Source organism: Carassius auratus, unplaced genomic scaffold, assembly GCF_003368295.1.
Source record: "Carassius auratus strain Wakin unplaced genomic scaffold, ASM336829v1 scaf_tig00214433, whole genome shotgun sequence".
NCBI classification, from domain to species: domain Eukaryota; kingdom Metazoa; phylum Chordata; class Actinopteri; order Cypriniformes; family Cyprinidae; genus Carassius; species Carassius auratus.
The window spans coordinates 90,673-117,858 of NW_020527657.1; the positions used below are offsets into that span (position 1 = coordinate 90,673).

The 27,186-nt window shown below is 39.8% G+C and overlaps 1 protein-coding gene across 1 annotated transcript in view; it reads left to right on the forward strand.

Moving 5' to 3' along the window:
• LOC113092077 (radixin) overlaps nucleotides 1-26,623 on the forward strand; it is an 80,582-nt gene extending 53,959 nt beyond the window's left edge. The window contains exons 4-10 of the mRNA XM_026257677.1: nucleotides 4,874-5,025; nucleotides 18,088-18,171; nucleotides 18,330-18,476; nucleotides 19,804-19,900; nucleotides 21,333-21,496; nucleotides 22,191-22,321; nucleotides 25,942-26,623. Coding sequence (XP_026113462.1) covers nucleotides 4,874-5,025; nucleotides 18,088-18,171; nucleotides 18,330-18,476; nucleotides 19,804-19,900; nucleotides 21,333-21,496; nucleotides 22,191-22,321; nucleotides 25,942-26,150 — 984 coding nt within the window. The 3' untranslated portion in view covers nucleotides 26,151-26,623. The remainder of the gene's footprint in view (nucleotides 1-4,873; nucleotides 5,026-18,087; nucleotides 18,172-18,329; nucleotides 18,477-19,803; nucleotides 19,901-21,332; nucleotides 21,497-22,190; nucleotides 22,322-25,941) is intronic.
• Nucleotides 26,624-27,186: the final 563 nt, after the last annotated feature.

Below are 27,186 nucleotides of genomic sequence, written 5' to 3' on the forward strand. Positions count from 1 at the left end.
GGATTAGAATGAGCCGCATGGAAAAGCATTTCCCCGCGACTCTTTGGAATCAACAACTGGGTTGTATTTACTTTTGTCAGAGCGTCTTGGATAACTTGATACAACTGATCTCTTAAAATGGCAAAATACGGAAAGGTGAGAGGGTGGGCAGGTTGGAGAGGCTGGCCATCGATGGAGTGGAACTGTTGAAAAGCATGTTTTATGTCTCATCCTGAGACTGCTCCAGAGGAAAGTAATCATTCTCCGAGAGAAGCAAGATTACACAGTGGCACTGGACCCACTTGGCTGTTTTCTTAGGAAGCCGTGCGATGAACAGCTCCATCACCACGAGGTCGATAAGGTGTTCCACATCACTTCCCTCGGCCAGTAGCCACTTGCGGCAGGAGTCCCGGAGCTGCTGGGCCATCACAAAGTGCCGACTGGATTGCCCCAGGTCCAGGGAACGGAACTGCTGGCGATGCTGCTATGGGGTCCGTCTCTCTATCGACTGCTCCTGTCTCTCTTGGCATTTTATACTCTCTCCACGCCAATTACTGAAACAAGAAACAGGTGTTGATCGTTTCCGCCCAAACCACTCACTCACCGTTCGTCGTCGTCCCCCCCCCCAGATTTTTGTGCAGTATTCGATTATAATGCTTTCTGCCTCATTTGTTGTTGGTGGCTGTTTTTGCACAATTGACTTCCATTATAATGACACTTTTTGATTGCAAAGCCATGACACCAAATAATCATGCATTCTTGATTGTTTGTGGTTTTCCCTTTTGGGAAGAGATAAAATTTGTTATTTTTACAGTTGATCACTAGGTGGGACCATTAACTCTTTAGATATGTTTGTGCAAAAAAAGGCTTAGTTTCTGGCTTGTATATGGAGTTATATGGGGTATAACAGCAAATTATAGTGTTTGTGATTCTTGATTGTTGGTGGTTTTCCCTTTTGGGAAGAGGTAACATTTGTTGCCCAAGACTGTTATTAAAAGTTAGGAAAAAAATCCAGCCAAAATTACTTTTATATTGAAAATAAGTAATTTTGTTTGTTTGTTTTTCCCCAAAAAAATTAGTGACATTTATGAACTTGGCAATTAAAGAGTTAAAATCTTTTGGAAAAAAACATTTGGAAGTTTTGATCAGGACTGAGGTTGATTAATAGATTTATGCAAAAAAAAAAAAATCAAAAAAAAAAAATTTATCTGTTACATTTTTACAGCAGTTTAATTGAGTGGATGTTTTCATCCCGAACATAACGAAAGGGTAGTGAATTTGAACAATGCATAAGGGTTAAAATGGGTTTCAAAGGATGAATTTTGATATTTTATGTTTTCAAGTGATATATAATTTCTGATGATTTCTAAAGTGTGATAGAGAAAAAGGCATGTGTTTGCTGTTAGTTGTGGTGAAAACATTTTGTGAGAGAAAACGTGTTGCAATAATGACGAGATCACTGCATTCACGCGATAAACAGACTCTGTCTACTCAATGCTCATCACTGCAGCCTTTCATGTGATGGGAAAAGATCGAAAAAATTATTATATAATCAACAAATCCACCATTCGTTAATCTCGACAGCTGTAATAGTAAATAAATATATATATATATATATATATATATATATATACATCATTATGAGGAAAAAAAACATATATAAGTCGCACTGGACTGTAAGTCGCATGTATTTAGAACCAAGAGAAAACATTACCGTCTACAGCTGTAAGACGGCGCTCTATGCTGCTCAATGCTAGACTACAGGAGCACTGAGAAGCATAGAGCACCTTTTGGCGGTAATGTTAATGGTAATTTTTCTCTTGGTTCATTTATCTTGTTTCATTTAACATTAATTTTGATAAGTCGCACCTGACTGTAAGTCGCAGGACCAGCCAAACTACGAAAAAAGTGTGACTTATAGTCCGGAAAATACGGTAGATTAGATTTTTTTACTTCTATTTTGAATTTAATGTACTCTGCCTTTGCATGGTCTGCAAAATGTGAGAAGTCACACCAAGGCAAAAAGCAGTAACTTTCACATCATCAGTATTTGGTTGATGTTCACCATTTACAAAATTGTTATAGTAACATCTGTATAAAATCAATTGATCATGGGCTGTCTCAAATAGGCTATTGCATTTAGTAATGTGACTCTATTAAGTTTTTTTTTTTTTTTTTTTTTTTTTGGTCATAACAAGCAGACTTAAAGTGAAACATGAGTGGATATTCTGGATACCAATTCATTTGCTATGCTCAGTAACATAAAAGAATGCTAGACATAGCATAATAATTTTTATTGGTTTGTAAGAAATAGCCTAACCTATAGTCAAAATTCAGCGAACTGAAAGGCCTATAGGAGCCACATTTTTGTTGATGTTTTCCTGGTTTAAGTAGCAGTGTAATTGCTCCAACCTCCAGTTAATACAGTAATGCTTGACTGTCTAGTGTCTTTCTGATAATGGTTAAAGGCTTCTTAGTTGCTTTTTAGAGAATACTTTAAAGTAGGGATGTAAATGATTAATTGATGATCGATTAATTGTCGATAAGAGATGCAATCGATTAAAGCTGTCGATGGCCAGTCAACCAATTTAAAGTTGGGCTGCGTGCGGCTCATGCACACTCAACATGTGTGAGCGGCTGAGTGAAGGTCACAGTATATAAACGTATCATTCATTCATTCACAATGTACAAATTAGCCTTTTAATTTGATTTAAACTTTTAAAGTACATTAAAATAGAAACAACACAAGTTCTTCAGCATGGAAAGCAACAGAAATGTAGTAACTTAAGTCATTTAATCAGATAATTGTTTTATATCGTGCGCTCTGCAGGGCTGTGGGACACAGGACAGATAGGCTATTCATTCCTACAACTTGTTAATTAATTCCAACGACTTATTAATTTGTGGCAATCTGATTGATGACAACGCACATGTCTCAGCTGTTTCGATCACGCCAGAGCCTGGTGTACACGTATTCCAGCAATCCAAACTTACATCGCAGTCTGTTCATTATCAAAATAAAATATTCAACGTAACATTTAAAAGGTTACACTAGTCAGTTTAAATAGATCGTACAATACCGGTACTGACATTTTTGAACCGTGAAGAGCATGATATTTTCCGTCTATATGCGTGTGAAGTACAAGCCCTAGTTTACATTATAAATAATAGTTTACCATTAAAATACATTGCGAATATGGAAACATTTGGATTTGTACCTAATGAGACATGAGCAATAACCTCCAAATAAATCTAGCTAGGAGAGAGAGAGTGTGCACAAAAGAGAAAAAGAGGGAGAGAGAGAGAGCAAGCGAGCCCTGGCCGCACGCTCACCGTTTTCAAACAACATGAGTAGGGCTGGGACAACGCGTCGAGGTCATCGATGACGTAGACGCAAAAAATACATCCACGAAAATATGCGCATCGATTCGTCGACCAGTTTTTATTTCTCTAAAAAACATTTGCAAAACGTTTACCTTATGTGCGCTGAATATACGCGATGGCCGGATCAACATTCTGTCCAACGTTATATAACCAATCCAGGGGTTTTTCTGCATTGATCTTTTTTTTAGCGGCTGTCAAAGTCTTATTTGATCGGTGAATGATGTAGAATAGAATGACTGCTGCGCCTGACAGGGCGCGTACGAGAGAGAGCCCCGGCTGTGCGCGCACTCACAGTCTTCAAACAACACGAGCGCTTCTTGCTCTCTCTCTCTCCCTTGTGCATATTAATCAAAATCATTAAACACGATAGAAAAAGGGCTAAACACCAAAGTTTCAGGCACGCTCGTGCACTCACCGTCTTCAAACTACACGAGCGCTGTCTTGCGCTCTCTCTCTCTCTCTCTCTCTCTCTCACGCTCTCTCTCTCTCTCTATCTCTCTCTCTCTCTCTCGTGTATATTAACCAAAATCATTAGACACGATAGAAAAAGGGCGGAACGCCAAAGTTTCACGTGGAGCATTCAGAGATTTTTTTTTTTTCTTCTCCATGACAGGCTGGCTCCCACTGTTAATTTTTTTTTTTTTTTTTTTTTTTTTTTTTTTGGAAAAGCACTCTCTGTATTAGCTTTAAAGCCCTCAAGTTTACATTGGTTACTGTATTCTTTCAATTGCTCTAAACAAGTATTTTGGGTGATCTTTTTTACTAAATGCTAGACATCAAGTCGAGAACTTTTTTTCAGTAAGCTAGGCCCTATGTGTTCAGTAAGCTTGTTTTATGTGTTTTCAAGGCTTCAAGGTTTTATTGAATGCTATCTCTATACAAGTGCAAAGGAATGCATTCTTAGTCAGTCTAGTAATTTTAAGAGCAATAAACATATATTGCAATGTTAAGGAATTCATGTTTTTTTTCATTCAGATATGTAAATCAACATGTATAAATTGTTTGTAGTCAATTAATGGGGAGAAATCGAATCGGTCTGGAAAAATTAATCGTTAGATTAATCGATGCATAGAAAAAAATAATCGCTAGATTAATCGTTTAAAAAATAATCGTTTATCCCAGCCCTAAACATGAGCGCTGTCTTGCTGTCTCTCCCTTGCGCATATTAATCAATTGAAACGATGGTGTCAATGTTTAAATCATTTAAAATGAGAATGTAAGTGTGCTCACCCCATTTTTGTTTGTAATAAAAAATTAGATTAGATTTTGTATCGCTATATACATCGCAGAAAAATAAAGTATTGCAATGTCATTTTTTCCCAATATCGTGCAGCCCTACTCCAGAGTAGGTTTGAGGTTATTGAACTGATGCTGTGACAACAATTACGAGTTTCGTGGAATGCAACAATCCAGGATTGTGTTAATTTGTCAGTTTTAGATGATTAAATCTCAAAAGAAGGAAACGGGCCCAGATTAAATATGGCATAATTAAACTGTTTGTACTGTCTAGGTGAAGGAAGCCATTTTGAATGATGAGATTTACTGCCCTCCGGAGACAGCAGTCCTACTGGCATCTTACTCTGTTCAGGCCAAGTACGCTGACTACAACAGAGACATCCACAAGCCTGGTTACCTCACCAATGACAGGCTGCTACCACAGAGGTAAGCCTGTCTTCTTAACACAGTAATACACAAGTTGGGTTCCACCCATCCCCCACCCCCCATGCTTCAGTACTCAGGAAAGTGCGTCATTGCATGCTATAATTAAATGTGCCTGAGCCTTGGCAAGCCTTTAATAACCTCTTGTTGAATCACCTTGCAAAGCACTGTGTTTTACAGACAGTTGAAACAGTGGAATATGATACAGATTGGTTGAGATACTTGACTTATTCATTATTGAGGTTGACTAGTTTCTGCAGACTTTTTTTCTAATATTCAGAAAAAAATCAAGAATGCTTATAAAGAGGCTTCTCAGAGATGCTTTGCATGCTCTTAGGCCATGTGTCAACCAAAGTTTTTTTAGCAGCTGAACATGCAGTGAAAATTCAGACAATATCAATCAAGTATTATAATATTAAAGGCTCAATACAGAGCAACACAAATCGCTTATTCACATCCCGTGCACAGAATGATGCACACGATGTGACTGATTTAAAGCAACATTGAGTCACAGTGTTTAGCTCTTCACAGTGAAAGGTTCATAGCATAAATGGAAGCGATATTGATGCGTAGTGTATTAAATCTAAGCAATTTTATTGAGCCTAGATAACTAGATAACAGTTTTAAATTTCAGTTACTCTGCGTGTGAAGAACAATTCATAGACCTTTTTTACTCCTGTGTTGTGAACAGACATCCAGTAGCAAGTAACATGGTTGAAAAACAGCGATAAACTTCAGCAAGATAAAGTCCCTTTATGCAAAACCATAGATTTTAATCTACAAATCAAGTAAAACAGTAGGAACATTGAATGATCTTGGAGAATGTTTTACCATGCTGACTGTCGTAACTGAATGTGACCGAGATTTGAATGCTGAATGGAGAATTACTGACAGCTGTGGCAAAAAGAATAGTTTGCGTGAACTTTAATTTAACTGCTTAAATATCTGCACGAAAACTGTATGGTGCTTTATATTGTTTTGTGCCTTTTGTGGGGCTTAACTATAACACAGAGTAGCATGCACAATATTGAATCAGGGATTAAGGGATACACTGATTGTATACTCAGTACATTAGGTGGCCAAACAGAGTATGCATTCTACCGTTGGTATGCTTTCTACCATTGCCTCTGCCGCAGCAGCAAAGTGCATTTGCAGCTTTTGACCGTTTTGTAATTGTTGCATGTTTTATCAATTATTTCCATTATTTTAGTAAAACGTGAGGCACCGAATAATTTTGCTTCCATTATTTAAGCCAAACTAAAACAAGCAATGAATAAATTAAACCTGGCCACGATTTAGCTAAATTGTTGAAACTGAAAAGAATCGACAAATTAATAAAACGTCCTCGCATTTAAATTCAAGTTCTCTCATTATAATCAACAAAGTGCACAATATGTAAAAAAAGAGCTTCATTAATATACAACCTCTGTGATTTTAAAGGGAGCCTTCTTTACTTGCTTTCATACAATTTAAGTAAAAAATAAAAATGCAGCTGCATTTAAATGCAGGAGTGTATTCTATTCCTTAAAATATTAGAGTGCAAGATTGATTATGCTGAGTGCGACGCACAACATTTATTCTTATTTGTCTACATATTTTTTATTCATTACAACCTCCGTGATTTTAAAGGGAGCCTTCTTTACTTGCTTTAATACAATTTAAGTTAAAAAAAAATGCAGCTGCATTTAAATGCAGGAGTGTATTCTATTACTTAAAATATTCGAGTGCAAGATTGATTATGCTGAGTGCGATGCACAACATTTATTCTTATTTGTCTACATATTTTTTATTCATTACAAATCTTTTTGGGTTTTATTTTATATCATTGCATGTAAAAATAATTAACTCTGTAATGCATACGCAAAATGTGAAACTGCAATCTTATTTGTAGTCTGTAGCATTTTATAATTATTTGTACAATAATATTGAACTTAACCTGCTTTTTATCTTTATTAGTTCATTTAAAACGGATTTATTAAAACAATCAAAATCAACGAATTGGAGCAGCAGCAGCCATTAGATCATTTTAAAATGTCAAATAGCCTTTTATTAAGTTGGCTTGAGAAAGCCAACTTACTGAAATCCTATTTAAACTTATTATTATGTTGGCTTGGCAACAAGCCAACATACTGTTATGCTATTTAAACTTATTATGTTGGCTTGGCAACAAGATGCAACATGCATTTAAACATGCATTTAAACTCATAAATATAAGTGGAATATATCAAAGTTTAGGTGGTGCTCTCATTATAATGGACTATTGGCCTTCAGATGTGTTCAGCGCAGGACTCTTATCGAACATGTGAAGTTTGGGGAAGATCGAAATAATATTCTGCCCGAGTTACAACAACTTCTCTTGCTGTGGCGAGACATCAAAATTTGTCATGACGCCATGGACATGCCCTTTAACAAAAACTCAAGATCTCCACAAGTTAACATTGCACAGGCCTTTAGATTAGACTGACTACAAAAAATATATTAATCTCAAAAAAATTCTAGGAGTAGTTGGTCACAGCATACATGTCACTTCCTGTTGCCAGCAGGTGGCGCTATGGCTGTAACTGAATATGGGCATGTAGATCTGTTAAGGGCAGAACTCTTATCTAACATGTGAAGTTTGGGATCTTCGCAATTTTACTTCGCAAAGGCCTTTAGATTACACTAACCAAGTTTAGTGTTGATCTGAATAAATCTCTAGGAGGAGTTTGTTAAAGTACAACCCCTGAAAATGGCAAAAACAACACCAATTTTGCAGAGAAAATTCAAAATAACTGACTTCCTGTTGGGATTCGGATTTCGTACCAAGAGATTTTTTCGTAGATATTGGTGTGTTACATGTGTGTACCGATTTTCGTACATGTACGTGAAACATAGCTCGAGGCGCACTCCGTTGAAAGTGTATACGCACTCCGTTGAAAGTGTATAGGTGGCGCTATCGAGCCTTTTTGCCACACCCGATGGAATATTGGCCTCCAGATGTGTGCAGGTCAGTACTCTTATCACACATGTGCAGTTTGGGGAAGATCGGACATTTTATGCCTGACTTATAACATCTTTTATTCCCATGGCGAGACATCGAAATTTGTCCCGGCGTCATGGATACGCCCTTTAACGAAAACTCAAGATCTTCACAATTTAACATCGCAAAGGCCTTTAGATTAGACTGACCAGAAAAAAACATTGATGTCATAAAATGTCTAGGAGCAGTTCTTCGCAGCTTAAAATATGACACTTCCTGTTGCCAATAGGAGGCGCTATGACAATAACTGAATATGGGCATGTCAATCTATTCAGTTCCAGAGTCATATCAACCATGTGAAGTGTGGGGCAGATTGGACTTTGTATGTCTGAGATATAGCAACTTCATTTTTCATGGTGATTCATCGAAATTCGCCAGGCCGCCACTGACACGCCCTTCGACGAAAACTCAAAATCTTCGCAATTTAACATCGCAAACGCCTTTAGATTTAACTGATCAAGTTTGGTGTTGATCTGAATATATCTCTAGGAGTAGTTTGTTAAAGTACAACCCCTGAAAATGGCAAAAACAACGCCAATTTTGCAGAGAAAATTCTAAATAACGGACTTCCTGATGGGATTCGGATTTCGTAACATAGGACTTTTTTGTAGGTATTGGTGTGTTACATGTGTGTACCGATTTTTGTACATGTACGTGAAAAATAGCTCGAGGCGCACTCTATTGAATGTGCATATGCACTCCGTTGAAAGTTTTGTAGCAGAAATGAGTCGAACCAGACAAATTAAAGAGTCTATCAGAGCTGTGTGCATTGAAACGAGAGCCGAACTCCTCAGGAAGTCATAAATCAGTTCTAGTGCCACAAGAACCAAGCAAGATAACCAACCAACCAACTTGTTCACACAACAGCTTTCAACATTAACACCAATAGAACAATTATTGACAATTTTAATTCGAAGAAGAGATTGTCAAATTTATTGTTCGTGATTGAAATGTAACGCTGGACATCACATGTAAACCCAGGAGATCAAGTTAAATACTTGCATTGACTTCCCCCCCACTCAGCAGAACCAGACTGAAATTCCTAAGGGGGAAGGGCTTTAAACCTTTGTCTTCACAGAAAAGTCCCTTTGCCAGAGAATGGCAAAGAAACTGCTTTTTGTACATTATATATGGACCAGAATGAACTCAAAAAGACTTATAAATGAATCGTTCCATTGCTTAACTCCATATTCATTTATGTGTAACCCACACATTTGACTATCATGTATAATCACTTATTGTGTATGTCTTTTGATAACTATAGGATACATAGTCATGTCTAGTATTGATATAATCAAATTTTCTTGCTTGATATTGTCCTGACAATCATTTATTTGTAAAATATATCATAATCATGTTATAGGAATCATGTCCAAAATTAGACCCTGTGAGGCAAGAACCACATGCTTGGTAAGATAAACAAATGATTTATGATACCCCAGAGCCAAGACCATATCTGATTGGTCAAGGCAACATTTGAGGGGTGGCCAACAAGGAAGTTTAAATACTTTGGACACCATGGAATTTTGCTTTTAGTCTGCTTTTAGTCCCTTGCTGCTGCTATTAGCCATGTCTGTTTCTAGTCTCTAGCTATGCTTCTGCTAGCTTGTAGCTTCTAGCCATGCGGTTTAGTCGTCACTGTTTGAGCGCGGTTCCTGCGTGCTTCGGCCTGCCTGATATAATTTTAGTCACATTGAGGAACTCAATGCAAGGGCTTATTACGTGATTGATGGTTGTTCATGTCTATGCAATTTAACGTATTGCTGTAAACTTGGAATTCCATATTTCCATTCTCTTGTCAACTCACCTCAACATGCCTTTTGCAATCATTTAACCTGCCATGGGCAATGCTTGAGCAAAACTGTCATTGTTTTACATCTATAAGACAGGGGTACACTTTCGTGTAGTCTGCCGTAAAATGTGTCTTATAATTTTTTTTATTTATTTATTTTTTTTTTTTTTTTGTGGCACTTTCTTTCTGCCATGGTGCTCCTGTTTCTAGATAGACATAACTGATTAATCTTGTTCTGGAGAAGAGATAAAAGCCCGCCCACACTGACAATTGATTGGTTGATTTGCAGAAACAGGCCAATCAGGATGATCTCTGTCTGACATGCGCTTCGCACACACGCACATTAGCACACACACGCAAGGTCTCTCGCTCCCTCTCCCTCTCTGCCGTGCGCGCGCTACACGGTTTGAAACACAGTATCTGTTTCGCATGCGCGCCTTTTCTCGCTCGGTCTAGATTCCGGGAGATCTTAACTAATTTGCGGGTCTCAGGGAGCCGCTTTCAATATGCGGGAGACTCCCGGAACTTCCGGGAGACTTGGGATGTCTGCATTAGTATTTCCACCCCAAAGAATGATGTTCGGTCAGTTATTTATATCTTTTGCTGTAGTGTGTCAGTAGAAAATATCAGTTTACATTTCCAAACATTCATTTTTCCAGTGGGATGGGGAACAAAAACCCACCATAAAGTCTCGAGATATGTTTTTAAAAAGTTGAACTTACGTTAACTTTACATGGCTTTCTAAACATGCGGCTCTCTTGTGCAAGACGCGAGTCCAATGTTATTCCTCTAGAAAATGTATGAAATATGCATTTTGTGTAAAATGGCTTGGTTTCAGTTTTGATGTAAATAAGATCTTCTCCACATTGATGTTCTCTTTTTTTTTTCTAGTGGCTTCAACTGAATAGACCAGGCCTGGTTCTATAGGGGTTCTTGAGGAAAAATGAAAGCACCCTCAGATAAAATTATTAATATTGTATTCATTTTCACCATCAATAAACAAACAGTCTGCTGCACACACATACACAAATCAGCTAACTTTGATCTATCATGCTCTTAATAAAATAAAACGATGGGTTACTTAACGTAATCCCAGGTTCTTTGAAAACAGAGTGAGGTGTTTCACTATGGGAATCGCTTTGGGCGTGACCAACTACGGAAGCTCCTATGCCACCACGTCTGTCTTTGACAGACAGGTCGACCTGAGATCAGGCTCCGCCCCCACCTATATTACTCAGGTCGACCCCTACGAAGTCATTAAGAGAGATTTCTTCCCGTTCCTATGCAAGGAGGGAAGTGTTGGTGAAACACCTCACTCTGTTATCAAAGAACCTGGGATTACGTTAAGTAACCCATCGTTCTTTTTCTAACTTCGCTCGGTGTTTCACTATGGGAGATATAGACCACTCCCTTGCAACATACGCTATACCAATCATATGGGACTTGACGTGCTGACTCCTAACACTGCATGAGCTAAGGATGGCTCAGACACGTTCAGTCTATAAAATCGCACAAAAGTGTGCGGTGTGGCCCAGCTTGCTGCAGCACAGATCTCCTGGACCGAAACACCTCTGAATAAGGCCCATGATGTCGCCATGCCCCTAGTTGAGTGGGCCCTTAAGCCCTCGGGAGGTTGGGAACCTCTGCATGCATATGCTAAGGAAATAGCTTCTACAATCCAGTGGGACAGTCGCTGACGTGACAATGGCTTCCCCTTGTGAGGAGTAGCCCATGACACGAACAGTTGGTCATTTTTCCTGAAACCTGCTGTCCTTTCTACGTACACACGAAGTGCTCGTACAGGACACAAGGCATTCAACCTCCCCTCCTCTGGAGAAGAGAACGGAGGAGGGTGAAAAGCTGCAAGATCTGTAGTTTGACATCTATATGACGAATCCACTACTTTAGGTACGAACGCCGGGTTAGGGCGAAAGGAAACCCTTGTAAACCCTGCAGAAAACTGCAGACACGATGGGCTGACCGACAGTGCCTGTAAGTCACTCACCCTCTTAGCTGACACCAGCGCTAACAGTAGTGCTGTCTTGAGCGAGAGAAACTTTAACCCTATAGCTTCCAATGGCTCAAAAGGGTGTTGAGAAAGGGCCTCTAAGACTGTAGACAAATCCCACAATGGGACCATTCGCCTGGCCCCTGGCCTCTTACGTCGTGCCCCCTTCATAAATCGACTTATTAAAGGGTGCTGACCTGCTGTCTTGTCACCAAAACCCACATGACAAGCAGATATAGCCGCTAAGTATACCTTTATTGTAGAAAAAGCTTTCCCTTTATCTAGCAGATCCTGCAGGAAACATAAAATGTCCCTCACTGAACATTGAAAAGGGACAATATGAATCCGTCCACACCATTCATCAAAGACTCGCCACTTATTACTATACAGTGAACGAGTGGAAGAGGCTCTTGCACTCCGTATAGTGTGTATGACCGATGGGGGCAGACCTGCTGCACTTAAATTCCACCTTTCACGGGCCAGGCCCAGAGAGCTATCCTGTCTGGGTGAGGATGGTAGATTTCCCCCCCCGCTTGTGACAGGAGGTCCCTCCGGGGAGGGAGGGGCCACGGCTGACCCGACAGTAGTTGAACAATCTCGGCCACCCAAGGTCTGGAAGGCCAACGTGGGGCTATCAGTATCAGCGACAATCCCATTTCCCTCACCCTGGCTAGAGTGGGTGAAATCAGGCTCAGAGGGGGAAATGCATACAGCAGGACATTTGGCCATTGGTGGGCTAAAGCATCCACACCCAATGGTGCATTTCCGTCTGCCAGAGAGAAGTACAGAGGACATTGGGCGTTTTCCTGCGAGGCGAAGAGATCTACGACCGCCTGGCCGTATCTCTGCCATATCTGCTTCACCACCTGGGGATGAAGCTTCCACTCTCCGTACAGGGGATTTCCTCTGGACAACAAGTCTGCCCCCCTGTTCAATATCCCTGGAACATGGGTTGCCCTGATGGATAAAAGACTTATGTCGCACCACACAATCAGCTCTTTTGCCAGCTGGTGCAGCTGAAGAGAGCGTGTGCCTCCCTGTCGGTTGATATAAGCAACCACTGTGGAATTGTCTGTTTTCACTAAAACATGCTGACCCCTGATGAAGCTCAGAAAATGTTTCAGCGCTAGAAACACTGCCAACAATTCCAAGTAATTTATGTGTTTGTGAATTAGCTGAGGGGGCCAAACGCCGTTCACAGTTCTGCCCATTAGAGTCGCTCCCCAGCCCTTTAATGATGCGTCCGTCGTCATAGTGACTCTCGACGACACTGCCCCCAGGGGAATCCCCGATCTGAGGGTCGCGGGGCTTTTCCAACGTCTGAGCGCTCTGACGCACGCATACGTCACTCTCACCTGTCGGTTGAGATGACGCCGAGAACACAGACGCAGATGCGCGACCCAGCGCTGAAAGTCTCTCATTATTAGTAGTCCCAGTCGTACTACAGATATCACTGAAGCCATTAAGCCCAGCATTCGCAGGCACAGTCTGAACGGGACAACTTTCCCCTTCTGAAAACGGGAGAGACATTGAGTGAATGACGCGATCCTCCTCTCTGTCAGAGTGACTCGATAAGAGAGGGAGTTTATACTGAGCCCCAGATATTCTGCGTGCTGAGCTGGCTCTAAGCGGCTCTTTTCCATGTTTATTCTGAATCCCAAGCTGTTGAGATGCAATAACACCATATCTGCGTCTTTGATTGCTTGCTCTTTCGACGAGGCGCAAATCAGATAATCGTCTATGTACGACAGTATTCTTATCCCCCTGTTTCTCAATGGGAAAAGTGCTGCTTCCACACATTTGCTGAATACTCTTGGTGCTAGACACAGACCAAAGGGCATTGTCTGAAATTCGTAAGCAGTGCCTCGAAAAGCAAACCTGAGATACTTCCTGTGAGACGGGTAAATATCTATGTGAAAATACGCGTCTGACAGATCGATCGTCACAAACCAGTCGTTCTGGCGGATGGATCGACAAAGTGTCTTGTGTGTCAACATTTTGAATGAATATTTCCGTAGGTGCTTGTTTAACACACGGAGATCTAGAATTGGACGCAGAGATATGCTCCCCTTCTTTGGGATCACAAAGTAACGGGAATAAAAGCCCTGACAGCTCACTTCCTTTGGCACTACTCTGATGGCTCGTTTTTCTAAAAGACAGTCTATTTCGGCCGTCAGGACGCGAGCTGACTCTCCCTCGGCCGCTGAGGCTATTATACCATTGAATCTGGGTGGTTTCATGGCAAATTGAAGCCTGTATCCCCGTGAAATCGTGTTTACAACCCACGGATGAGCTGCGCATGCGCGCCAACTGAGTATGCGAGCCGAGAGAGGTCCCCTGTATACTTCCCCAACGCCGGCGCGTTTTGATGACGTCATTACCGTCTCCGCGCTGACCCCTTCTGGAGGTGCGCGCGCTCCCTCCAGCGGAGAGGCTAGGGATACACATCTCAATGTTTGGATTTTTTTGCAATCTATCGCCCTCGGCTGACTGCCTGGCTGCGATAGTGAAACATTTATTGTGTTTAATGAGTTGGGGGAGCACGTCGCCCTCAGCCTGTGGCCTGGATGCGATAATGCATTTTTTATTAAACATTCCCCTGAACTGATGGGCGTTTGAAAACCCAGTGTAAGTGCTTGGTGACACTTGAGAACGTTTTGAACTTGATTGCTTATAGCTGGAGCCCTTACTGAACTGAGAACAACAGGGCTGGACCCCCTCTTTCTCTTTGCGGGCGGAGAGAGAAGTGACGGGGAACATTCGCGTGTCAGGTCGCACGCTTCTTCTTCCGATCCTCGGGGTGGGGTGGGCGGTTTCTCGCGGCCGCAAATGAATGTTTCCCCCCGGGTCCGGAGCCATCAGATCTCGGACGATAGCCCACTTGCTGTCCGCTGGGAGGCGGTCTCACACTCCTAGCTCCCGTCTGCCTTCCTCTCGCCGCAGCGGCTGCTGCAAAACCTTGCCGTGCTGGCTGAGAGGGTGGTCGCGGTGTTTGCTTGCGCGGTAAACAGAGGTTAAAAGCCTCGTCCTCCTGTTTCCTGAGGGTGCTGGTTTCTCTCATTTTCTCGAGAGCTGGTCCGAAAAGGCCCTTAGTTGGGTCGAACGCAGCGTCCATCACCTCAGCTTTTTGAGCGTCGCCTAAACCAGACAGGTTCAGCCATAACGCTCTCTCACCTGAAACGGCCAAGCCCATAACACGGCCACAGCCCTGAACCGCGCCACGAGAAGAGCGGAGAATTAGGTCGTTTACCACACATATCTCGTCCCAGAGAGCTGGGTTCGGCACTCCTGTATCTAATTGTCGCCCCATCTCCTCCAAAATCTCCGCCTGGTACGCTGACAGTAAAGTCACCGCGTTCAGCGAGCACACTGACTGCGCCGCATACTTATACATCCTCTGATAGATGGACGCGGTCAGGCGCTCCATCTTGTTCGGCAGCGAAATTTGGGAAGAGGCAGAAATAGATCGACGATATGGATGGAGGTGATAGGCCACTGAAGACTCTATCGCTGGGGGTCCGGCCAGCCCCAGCTCTCCCATTCCTTGGATCTCAAGTTTAGAGCATCCCTTGGTCGGGAGCTTGCTCTTAAAGGGGCTACCCCAATGGCGGGACATCTCCTTCATGCACGCCGGCACGGCGGGTAGGAGTTGTCTCGTTGTGGTTAGAGCAGGCGGTAGTCTTTTCCCGTCATAAAGGTCCCTCTCTGCTCCCTCTGAATCCTGGGCCGCGGGCCACGCTAGGCCCAGTTTTGCCGCGGCTCGCTTGCATACCTCGTGCAGGTTACTGTCTGCCTGCGAGCCAGTGTCAGTCGCGCTAGGAGGTCTAGACTGCTGGACAGGGAAGAGAGAGTTGTCTTCCTCCTCCTCTTCGTCCATGTCCAAGTCGAGGAGGTCAGAGTTAGCATCGCCCTCTGCGTCCTCGTCTCCCGGCTCCTCATCCTCGTGTGCGAGAAGGCCATCGAACAGAGGAGGCATATCCGGGGATTCGGCTTCCATCATCTCAGCCCAGCTCGTCGTAGTAGCTCGCTGATGATCGTTAGCCTTAGTTTTCGCGATGGTTCCAGCCAGACATGGGTCCTGCTGACTAGCCACCGCCACTCTCAGCCTTCTCTCCAAAATTTTAACCGGCAATGACGCACAGTGAACGCACGTTTGTGGGTCCGCAAGCGACGTTTGAGCGTGCTTGGCGCCCATGCACACAATGCACATGGGATGGGGATCCCTGCCCGAGACGGTTGCTCCACATGATGATGGACACGGGCGGGGTGCGGGTTCCTTCTTCGACTCATTCCCTTTGGCGGGGGTAATGACTGTCGACATGACGGCTGGAGAGAGAAAGAGAGATTCGAAGACTCGTCGTAACACGTTAGTCCGATTAATGGTTCACAGGGTAGTTAGCCCTTTTCGCGGCTCGCCCTGACGCGTAAAGCCTATGGTGGCTTGACACCACTGAAAATCCTATCGTCGTGATAACACGCGATAATCTGAACAGAATAGCTCGCCTTGACGCGGACACTATTCGGTGTGACACTCAACACAGTACCAATCCAATCCACTGATGTCGCGTTCGGTAGCGTACTCCAATGACGGCCCGCCAGTTGAACAGTTAAGCGAAATCAGCGAAAAGTTCGGACTTGCTGAGAGAGCTTGTAGTCCCTCACGGGAAGAAAGCGAGAAATGACTTCGTAGGGGTCGACCTGAGTAATATAGGTGGGGGCGGAGCCTGATCTCAGGTCGACCTGTCTGTCAAAGACAGACGTGGTGGCATAGGAGCTTCCGTAGTTGGTCACGCCCAAAGCGATTCCCATAGTGAAACACCGAGCGAAGTTAGAAAAAGAACCATCATTATAACCACTGAAGCTGTCTACACTTCGAAATGAATCCCTTACATTGTATCTGCGCTTTGATGTTTTTGATGAGAGAATTTGCAGAATTAGCGAACGCACGCACATTCAAGCTGATGAGTTTCAGTTTTTCGACTCATCTGCGCCTCTGATTAGCTGTTGCATTCCTAAGCTGCGTGATTGGTTATAATGCTCAACACCATAAAAGCGCCTAAAATTAACACTTTCTATTCATTTATAGTTTGTTAGCAACAGACGTAATTGATTTAATTTGTTTATGCAGGAGCATTTTTTGTCCAATTTAGTGCCAATTTTGCTTAGAGAGGCAAAGCAGTTCTGCTGTGACTTTGTTTGGAACTATTTACGTTGGAAAATAGAACAAAAAAAGGCAGTAGCCTATTGTGTCTGTAAGTTACTTATAACTCTTTGCTTATTTAAACGCAGTATAAAATCACCATTACTGTATTTTCTGTATATAAGGCACACTTAAAAGCCTTTAATTTTCTCAAAAAACGACTTATAATCATATAATCATTATAATTATATATGGATCAAGGCGCTCTGTCAAAATGTTGACATTGCCTTTAGCACAGCTCCATCTACTGGATGCATAACACAAATCCAGTCAAACGTTTGACTGCAGTATCTTCTATTCTATGCACCTTATAATCTGGTGTGCCCTATATATGAAAACAGTCCTAAAATAGGTAATTCCATGAAGGAAAACCAGCACTCTTTGTGTGATATTGCTAAACTATATGGTATATAAAAATAAAAAAATTAAAAATCGTTCAAGCAATTTTTTGAGACCCACACCATTTACAAACCAAAATGTTACAGTAACAGTCAGTGTGAAACCCGTTCCTTTGCGCCACGAGGCGGTAGTTTCGTAAATAAAATAAAAAAATTAACACGGACTGACTTGCAGTTAACGCAGCAGCATTTTGGTTGTCCACCTACTGTATCTCAGTTTTGGCTCCAATACTACTTCTAGAATTTTTTTTATATCCACTGTAAGTGTGAGTGTAGTACAGAGGTGGAAACGATGAGGAAAGGTTTCATAACATAACATAAATAAATACATCCAGTTTAGATGCAAATACAAATTGTTCAGTATTGCAAGGTTTGATTGTTTAATTTTTGTAAAGCTCTTTATATTAATTTGTGGATCAGAATCCACTTATCTGGAAGCATGACACAGATCTAACCCCATACAATGAAACCAATGCAAACAGACTTTCCCCTTCCTTCAGGAATTTCAGGTCATCATTTTTAGGTCTCCGGAGTTCGTGTAATATAATTTTGCACAAAAATTATGATTATTTAGAACATTTTCTGACCCCCTACAGTGACACCAGACTGATTCATCATGTGTTGTGTGTTGTGAATATTATTATGTAGAGTTTTAGAGCAACATAAACTGACTAAAGAACAGTGGGAGGACAGAATACAGTCATGGCATGAGGAACACAGGGGTATGCTAAGGTAAGGCTGACACACAAACACATGCACATTCACACACACATAGATTATAATTCAAGAGCAGACTTGGGGCAATGGTGTCTTCAGTCTCCAACTACACTGTGAACTTCACAATACTTAAAAGAAGTATTTCTATTCCTAGCATGATTGTATGTTTACAGAGAGGATTCTATGATGGAGTATCTGAAGATTGCTCAGGATCTGGAGATGTATGGAGTGAATTACTTTGAGATCAAAAATAAGAAGGGAACGGAGCTCTGGCTGGGAGTGGATGCTCTTGGTCTCAACATTTATGAACATGAAGACAAGTAAGTCTTATACTGAAATGTCTCACATTTCATGTATAAACATTATATATAAACTACTTTAACTGTACTAAGGTTTGGGGTCTGTAAGATTTTTTTTTTTTTTTTTTTAAATGTTCTTGAAATGTTTTTTTCTTATCATCAAAGCGAAGAACAAGATAAAAGCGGTAATACTGTCAAGTATTTTTCCAATTTTTATTTTTTTATTTTTATGAATATAGTTTAAAATGTGTGATTTACTATTGTGAGGCAAAACTAAATTTTCAGCTGATTTCTTGCTCATTAAACATTTCTTATAGTTATCAATGTTAAAAACAGATGCTGCTTCTTATCTCTATGGAATTCATGATTCATGATTCATTTTATTCAGGGTTTCTTTAATGATTTAAAAGAATAGCATTTAATAGTAGTATACTTTTTTGCTACAATATAAGAAGTATATACTGTCACTTTTGATAAGTTTTATTTCTCAATTTTTTATTTTTTATTATTACTTTTTTTTAATGGTTTAATAAATGAAACCTGAGCTTTATTTATTGTTTGTTTGTTTGCTTGCTTGTTTGTTTGAGTTATAGTTTAAATCATCATTTCTATGGCCATGTTATGGTTTAGGATGTTAGCATAGTAAATGGAGTTTCAGAAACGTTTGATTGCTAAGTCCAGTACATTTTTGGAAGTATTTATTAAAGGGGTAATTCATTTAAAATGTGTAATTGTCATTATTTACTCACCCTCATTTTGTTACAAACCTATAATATACTAAATAATAGATTAATGAATCCTCATAGGTTTCTCCCTTCACTGAAAGTTCAGACAAACAAAAGCTTGAAAGATCTAAAAAGGTTATAAATGTAGGCTTTTATTTACATCCAAGCAATAACTGAACACAATGCATGACATATGGTAAATACATTAGCTTGTGAGTATTTTTTGTATTATTAGAGTTAACCTTTCCCTCCTGCTTCAGCACCGATCCATTCCCTACCTTATAGGGCAAACATTAGAACAGGGTGAATCACAACGTGGTTTTTTTTGGCCTTTTGCCCCTGGGTAAAGAGAAATATAGCCTTGATTCCTGTTTACAGTGTGGATCATTTCATAAATGGATTATGTAGTTGTGGGCTCATAGTGCCCCTGCCCAGGTCAGTGCATGTCAGTTAACTCCACAAAAATTACTTAGGTCAGCTAATTTTATTGTCTTTAAGGCAGATGGACTAAGTGTTTTCCTTTGCTGCCCACTGGTGGCTGTTTTTGACATTATTTTTTTTATAATATTAAAAAAATGTTCATACATTTTTAAACTTCATATCTCTTGTTGTTTTTCTTTAAGGCTCACACCAAAGATTGGGTTCCCATGGAGTGAGATCCGAAACATTTCTTTCAACGATAAGAAGTTTGTCATCAAGCCCATCGATAAAAAAGCACCCGTAAATATTTTGATTATTATTTATGATTATTCTGTCAGTTTGAACTACAGAAGTTAAGCACAATTTGGACCATGTTTACATGCACATCATTTTGTAGTAAGGTCCATATTCTGGTTAAGCCTTATTTGTTTATGTAATGTTTGCAAACAAAAAGCTACAATAATGCCTTAACCAAAAAGTTGGAAATTGGTATGAGTCATGTTTGTTGGATGTCCTGACAAATCTTCTAATATGACTGAGCAGCCAATCAAAACTCAGTCTCTAAGAATGTCAAATCTAAATGGCAAACTATTAGGATTATTGACGCATTCGTAAATTGTGTGAAAACTAGTAAAAAATTTGTGTAGGAGTCAGTCCTCGAAATCGTTGCCCTTTGTGTCCTTAAGAAATAATCAAATACAGATTTAATATAACATTTCATGTCAGTCCTGTTACACTCATAAAAAAAAAACCTTGTAAAATAATGTATATTCAAGTGACATCGCTTCTAGGAGGTTACATCATCTCTCAACCAGGATTCCAACACTTAAAACACAAGCATGTTATATATATATATATATATATATATATATATATATATATATATATATATATATATATATATATATATATATATATATATATATATATTAGGGATGCACAGATTCATAATCATAATTAAATTAACGTAAAACCTCTAATCTTTCACATGAAATGAGAGTTTAATAAAAAAAAAAAAAACAAGACGCTCTACATTAATAGGTGACAGCCGATGCGAGTGTGGGAACTAATGTCCCCAGCAGTACTGAAAAGTCTTTCACTGGGCACAGAGGCGGATTTTTGCCATTTTTGCCAGCAGTGGAATTTGCTGCTGGTTTGTTTTCCACCACTGAAGATGATCCTCTCTCAGAGGAATCAAAGGTACACCGAAAAAACTTTTATCTCCACGTCAGCACCCGATGTGACTGGCTGGCTCTGTATTGCTACGGTATAAATCGTCCCAGCCGCTCAAGATTCCTGAACAGTTTAGTTTAGAGCGAACTGTCGGGCCATGTTCCTCCTCATATAAAGACCTTCACGCAATCAACGGCCGTGTGCCGTCGACCAGCGTAGCGCAAGCCTAGGGTTCGGTTCGGTGAAAAAAAACCTAAGGTTCGGCCGAAACCCGTCAAAAAGCCTAGTATTCGGCCGAATACGAATCCTGGATTCGGTGCATCCCTATATAATATATATATATATATTTTTTTTAATCCATTAATTTAACATACAATATGATAAATGTGTTGGAGTTGCCCATTATGACTAAAAAGTAATTTGTGGGCATGAACTTTTCAAAACTTTTATACATTTGGAGAACAATTATCAGTCAATCAGTGTGATCAGTCATATCAATCATAGCATGCAGAGGTCAAATATGAACATGTTCACTGCATCTTTTTCATTGTGATGGCAGGACTTTGTGTTCTATGCACCACGACTGCGAATCAACAAGCGCATTCTGGCTCTATGTATGGGCAACCATGAGCTGTACATGAGGAGGAGGAAGCCTGACACCATTGAGGTGCAGCAGATGAAGGCTCAGGCCAGAGAAGAAAAACACCAGAAACAGATAGAGAGGTGACAATGAACACTTTACATGTCATAATTTACATCAACTTTTTCTTTGCATTTTTATCTTTTATTTTTTAATTTATACATTGTTTACTTCGTATAAGTAATTATTAAAAATGTGTATGATGGTTGTTACCAAATGGAAGCTTTAAGGTCTCCCTGTGGTTTTCTGCCTAAAAAATGGTTTTGAGATGGTCATGAATATCAGTATTGTATTTTTACTGTTTTAAAAAATAGAATTATTACTAAATTGTTACTATTATTAAATATGATTACCGAATTTTTTTTAAATTATGATTAATCACGGTTTATACAAGTTATGGACTATTCATTTGTACCTACTGGAGCTTGCTGATTAAAATGTTTCAGATGTTTAACTTGATGACAGATGAAGATGTCCTTAAATTAATTATTGCACAAAAAGTTGGATGAACTTACATTTCTGAAAGTTGCACTGGTTCCTATGCCTATGTGTTTTGTTATTAAAGGGATAGTTCACTTAAAAGATCATGGTATAACAGATATTCACATAGAAAACATTAATTATAAATTGTAATAATATTTCCTAATATTACTATTACTGCAGCCTTAGTGATCTGCAGTATTGTTTTTCTTCTAGAAAGTGATAACTCTAGTCATCAGACAAAGTAATTTAAGTTTTCCTGCATAAATCATATTTGCTGTATTCTCCTGTCTCCAGAGCTCAGCTTGAAAATGAGAAGAAGAAACGAGAACATGCAGAAAAGGAGAAGGAGAGAATAGAGCGAGAAAAGGATGAGTTAATGGAGAGACTTAGACAGATTGAGGAACAGACGATAAAAGCACAGAAAGGTACAAACATATCTGGACTTCACTGTGCAAGTTGATCCCTCCCTCTAATGCCAGGAAGTAGAACACTTTACATCACTAGTTCTCAAATGGTTTTACTTCAGGACTTTTACACAATACCAAAAATGTTATTGCACAATAATAAGCCAAGGTTGTTGGTTTTTTTTTTTTCACACTGCATGGACTTGACTAAATGAGAAAATAAAATAAAAAATTACAGGAAAATTGTATAAATGCATATTGAGCATTTTACAGGGTGATTTCAAAAAATTTAATTTGCAAACCTAAAAAGTGGAACAAACATGTTATACTAGCCATATTGCCCAGTTGAATTTGTACCAAAATATTATTTATTTATTTTATTTATTTGACTCTTTTTCTTATTATAAAGATCTTGCACATTTCACAGTTTACATTAGAGGCGAAATTCTCTGACATTCTCTGCGAAAGACACACATAATGATGCAAAAAAAGGGTGAATTATGCTTATTAATTATGCACTTTTCCAAATGCGACATTTGGTCTAAAAACAAAAGAAGATTATAATTGCCTCACATACATATTGACCTTTTTGTGATTGCATGTAAACAAGGTAAAAATAAATAAAATAAAAAACTATATACACAAGGTACAAGTGGATAAAGTCTTATATTGTGATTCATTTACACAAAGCTACAAACAAACTGGCAAACAATCTACAGTTTATTTCAATCCTCTCTCTCCTGTTGTCCACCCCCTTCCTCAGAGAAGATCCATTCTTATTGCTCTTATATATGCAATCCACTTCGACTATAGTTCACTAAATTTCTCTTTTTCTAATCTTAAGGACATAGCGAGTCTCTCCATTTTATATGTGTGTGTGTGTGTGTGTGTATATATATATATATATATATATATATATATATATATATATATATATATATATATATATATATATAATATGGTTTATAGTGTTGCACCATTCATCAGTATCTGGTTGAAGCCATTTGCTTGTCAGTGCCTTTCTGGCTGACAGTAACAGAATCCTAAACGGGTACTTATCTGCAGTTGAAGTCAGATTTGGGGTTCCCAGACCTAGGTACATGTGTAAGAAATTAAAAGGGATATTAGTTGGAAAATATTCTCTAAGCATGTTAAAGGGTTTCAGATTTTGGGCAGGCCCAGAATATATGATAATGATTAGCATTGTTGGTGCCACACAGTCTCCAGCATCCTGTTCCTATGTTTTCGTGAGATTTCTGGACAGGGGTAATAAAAAATCTAATTATGTTTTTCCCAAAATATTAAAATTTTGACAACCTTGATGTAATTATTATTATTTTTTTTAGTTTTTATCCTATTTATTTTCCAATATATTTTCCCATTATTTTGTTGTATTGTTGGTTGTTAGTTATTATTTGTGTCTTAAGTGATGTCAGAGGTTAAATTGCTTTCTCCTCATTTAGTGGAGTTGTCATACTAACTAAACCTAAACGCTTTATCAGTTGTGGTTGTTTCAATAACAGACAACTAGATGGTGCCATTGAAGAATAAGAGTTGTATTGCAGGAGTCATGTAGAAATATAGATGAACGATGTATGGTTCTTTTCTAAAAGCATCTGCACGAGACTAGGGTGACCACCTGCTAATAAGCCCAAGGGGGTACAAGGGGTATGTTTCTGAGGGACAATGTGGAACACTGTCTTGCGCGGCGGTGCCCCCACACCATGGGCAGACTCACTGATAGTGGTTTACCCATTTCTAGCACATACCACCTTACATGGTATTTTAATGTTGCCCTATTCCCCTAAACGTGTAATTGCTGATGTACTGTATGCTTATGACAGAATCGACAAATGCACTTCCACTTACGATTTACTTTAGCTAATTTAATTTATTTTTCATTACAATTTATTCACTTTAAGAATAAATTACTGCTCATATACAGAATTCGCGTTGAACAAGAGTGAATGATTTGTCCAGGGTTTTTTTTTTTTTTTTTTTTCTCATGTCTTTGTAATGTTTGGGAAGCCAGAATGCGCATGCATCAACAGAAACGTTTTTTTTTTTTTTTTTTTTTCAGCGAACCGTGCCTATTACCTCATTAATCAATCAACTACAGGCCTAAAACAATCATGCCCGAGCAGACGGATATTAGTACATCTCATCACACCGGCACCCGCGTCTAAATCAGTTGTATGGTCTGGTTTTCAGTCTAAAACAGTTGCGTCAAGTATAAATGTCTCGTCTGTTTCAGGAGGTGCGCGCGCAGTCAGTGGAGGCTCACACCTCCCAACTCGCACCGGAGGCTCGCACCTTTTTTTCTCAGATTTTGAAAAATCTTCGCGATCGACTTAAAATGCTTCCAAGGTCGAATTAAAACGCGATCGACGGGTTGATGACTCCAGATATAGATGAGCAACCAACTTTTTTTGAGCAAGCATTGATTATGCGTGACACCGTCTCAATTTGTGGGACGCATGAATTGGGCTTCAAACGCTGTGCGCGCACGCGCTACGTGGGACGGGTGGTCACGATACGTGCAATTTGACAAAAGCAAATAGAACCCAGTAATGTTCTCTGTTGTGGATGCTGCACGACGCAACAAATCCATGACCATAAACTGATTTCCCATTCTATTTCTGACAGTCTCTGGCCCTCTGACACAAAGAACATATCTAGTCATATAAAGTTAAAATATTTTTCCTATAATAGTTTTTTTCTTATATGGCAATATAGTTTCGATATCGCCTGATAACAAGTCGAGATTTAAGAAGTTGCGATTTTGCTAATCGCAAAAGCCTGCGATGTGGATGCGATATTACTCCATTCCAGAGCATATGCATGACAGTCTTACTAACAAATAGAGTGAGGGCACCTCTGTTCTCCCCATTCAGCTCTGCTCTAGCCAACTGTGTAAACAGCCACCATTTAAAAAAAAAAAAAAGGAGAGACACAGAGTGGGATTATGGCATCTACGGGGTCAGATCAAATCGTTAGGGAAATTAAAACTGAAGAAAACCGTTATGTAACTTAAGCTTTGAAAAGACAGGCAACGAACAAAAAAAGATCATTTACAAGAGCTGCGTCACAATGCATATCAAGAGCATCTCTTATAGCATGTTCACTATTCCCAATTCAGAAGACCGCACACACAGCCTGTGTCTGAATGCGTCACAGATGAGCCTGTTTCGTAATGCTCGAATCCCGCAGCACTCACGCAGTCTGTTTCGTAATGCTCGGTTATATTCTCGCGCAGCCCTGCACCTCTCCACGAGCGCATCTGCCAGTATGGATGAGGCTTGACGCACATGCGCAACCTGCACTGACTCACGCCTGGCATTTTCCACTTGTTCTTAAAATCCCAAATACAGTGTAACATGTAATACTTTAATAATTGACTAAAGAAATTCAGTTCTTTATGTGTATATATAAAAAAAAAATTCAGTGAAATTCAGTAACTTAGACTTAGACAAAAAAAAAAAATCGCAATAAGATCATTTCCCCATATCGCACAGCCCTATGGACAGTGTAAAATATTGTGATATGAATCTTAGCTGATATCGCCCACCCCTACTTTCCAATACATTCCAATTAATAAAACCAATATGTGTTCTACTCCATGTGTGTCTGTGATTGTGTAGAGCTGGAGGACCAAACACGCAAAGCTCTAGAGCTTGAACAAGAGCGAAAAAGAGCAAAGGAGGAGGCAGAGAGACTGGAGAAAGAGAAACAGGCAGCCGAGGAGGCTAAGGCGGCACTGGCCAAACAAGCAGCTGACCAGATGAAGAACCAGGAGCAATTGGTAAGTGCAGAATTCTTACCGGTGCTTGAAATCCTTGAAAATGTTTGAATTTTAATGCAGTGTTTTCAAGGTTTGAAAAATACTTGTATTTTGGATAAAGTGCTTGAAAATGCAGTTCCTTTCATAATAATTTGCTTTCTACTGAATAGTTAGTTTTTATTAATTTTTTACATAAAATAAGCAGCTACGCTCAAGTCTGCACATGTGGCTGTAGTGTGATCTTTAGTAATGCGCACCCCCTGATGGAGCAGAGCGGGAGATAAAAACTTGACATGAAGTTGCTGCTTCAGTAATCGATGGCTTGAAAATGACAAATTATGGATAAAACGAGAACTAAAGTCTAAGTCTGTATTTTTTTTTTTCATGGAAGGGTCTGCGCTTTCGAGTCATATAAAAGGTAAACAAAAATTGCCCTGCTCAGTTAAACGATTAAAGTGAAAAGTGAAAATGAATGAAAAGCATTTATTGTGGCAAACATTTAAAGGGTTAGTTCACCCAATAATCAAAATTGTGTCATTAATAACTTAGCCTCATGTCGTTCCAAACCTGTGAGACCTCCGTTTATCTTTGGAACACAGTTTAAGATATTTTCTTGACTCGAGAACGGGTCAAGTCTTTTGTTCATTATCTGGCTCGGCTCGGTGTTCATCTTCAGTTCTCTCTTCACAGCAGTTCAGTCAGTGTACTGTTTGAGTACATTAATTACTCTGGGATATTGGTTTGTTTTAACTCAGAGGGAGTGTGAGCAACATTAAAAAAGTTAACAGCTTAAGTCATTTGTGGATTAAAAGTCCCGATTTTCGCGCTTTTTTGAAGCTTTGATTGTGTTTACAGTGTGCAGTATATGTGACAGCACTTGCATAAAATGGATGTTTGCTTGTTGTCGGATTTTTGAAAACCCAAAAACCTCCAAACAACAGACAGGGTTCCTCTTTTGGCTGTAACCCCTGTTTCACACATACTGCGTCTGCAGTGCATATTCAGTCCGATCGATATCGTGTTCATTTAGTGTATGAGGATATACCGGTATTAGTGATTACTGCAATATTTAAAATGAACAGTTCTCTTTTGATGACACCACATG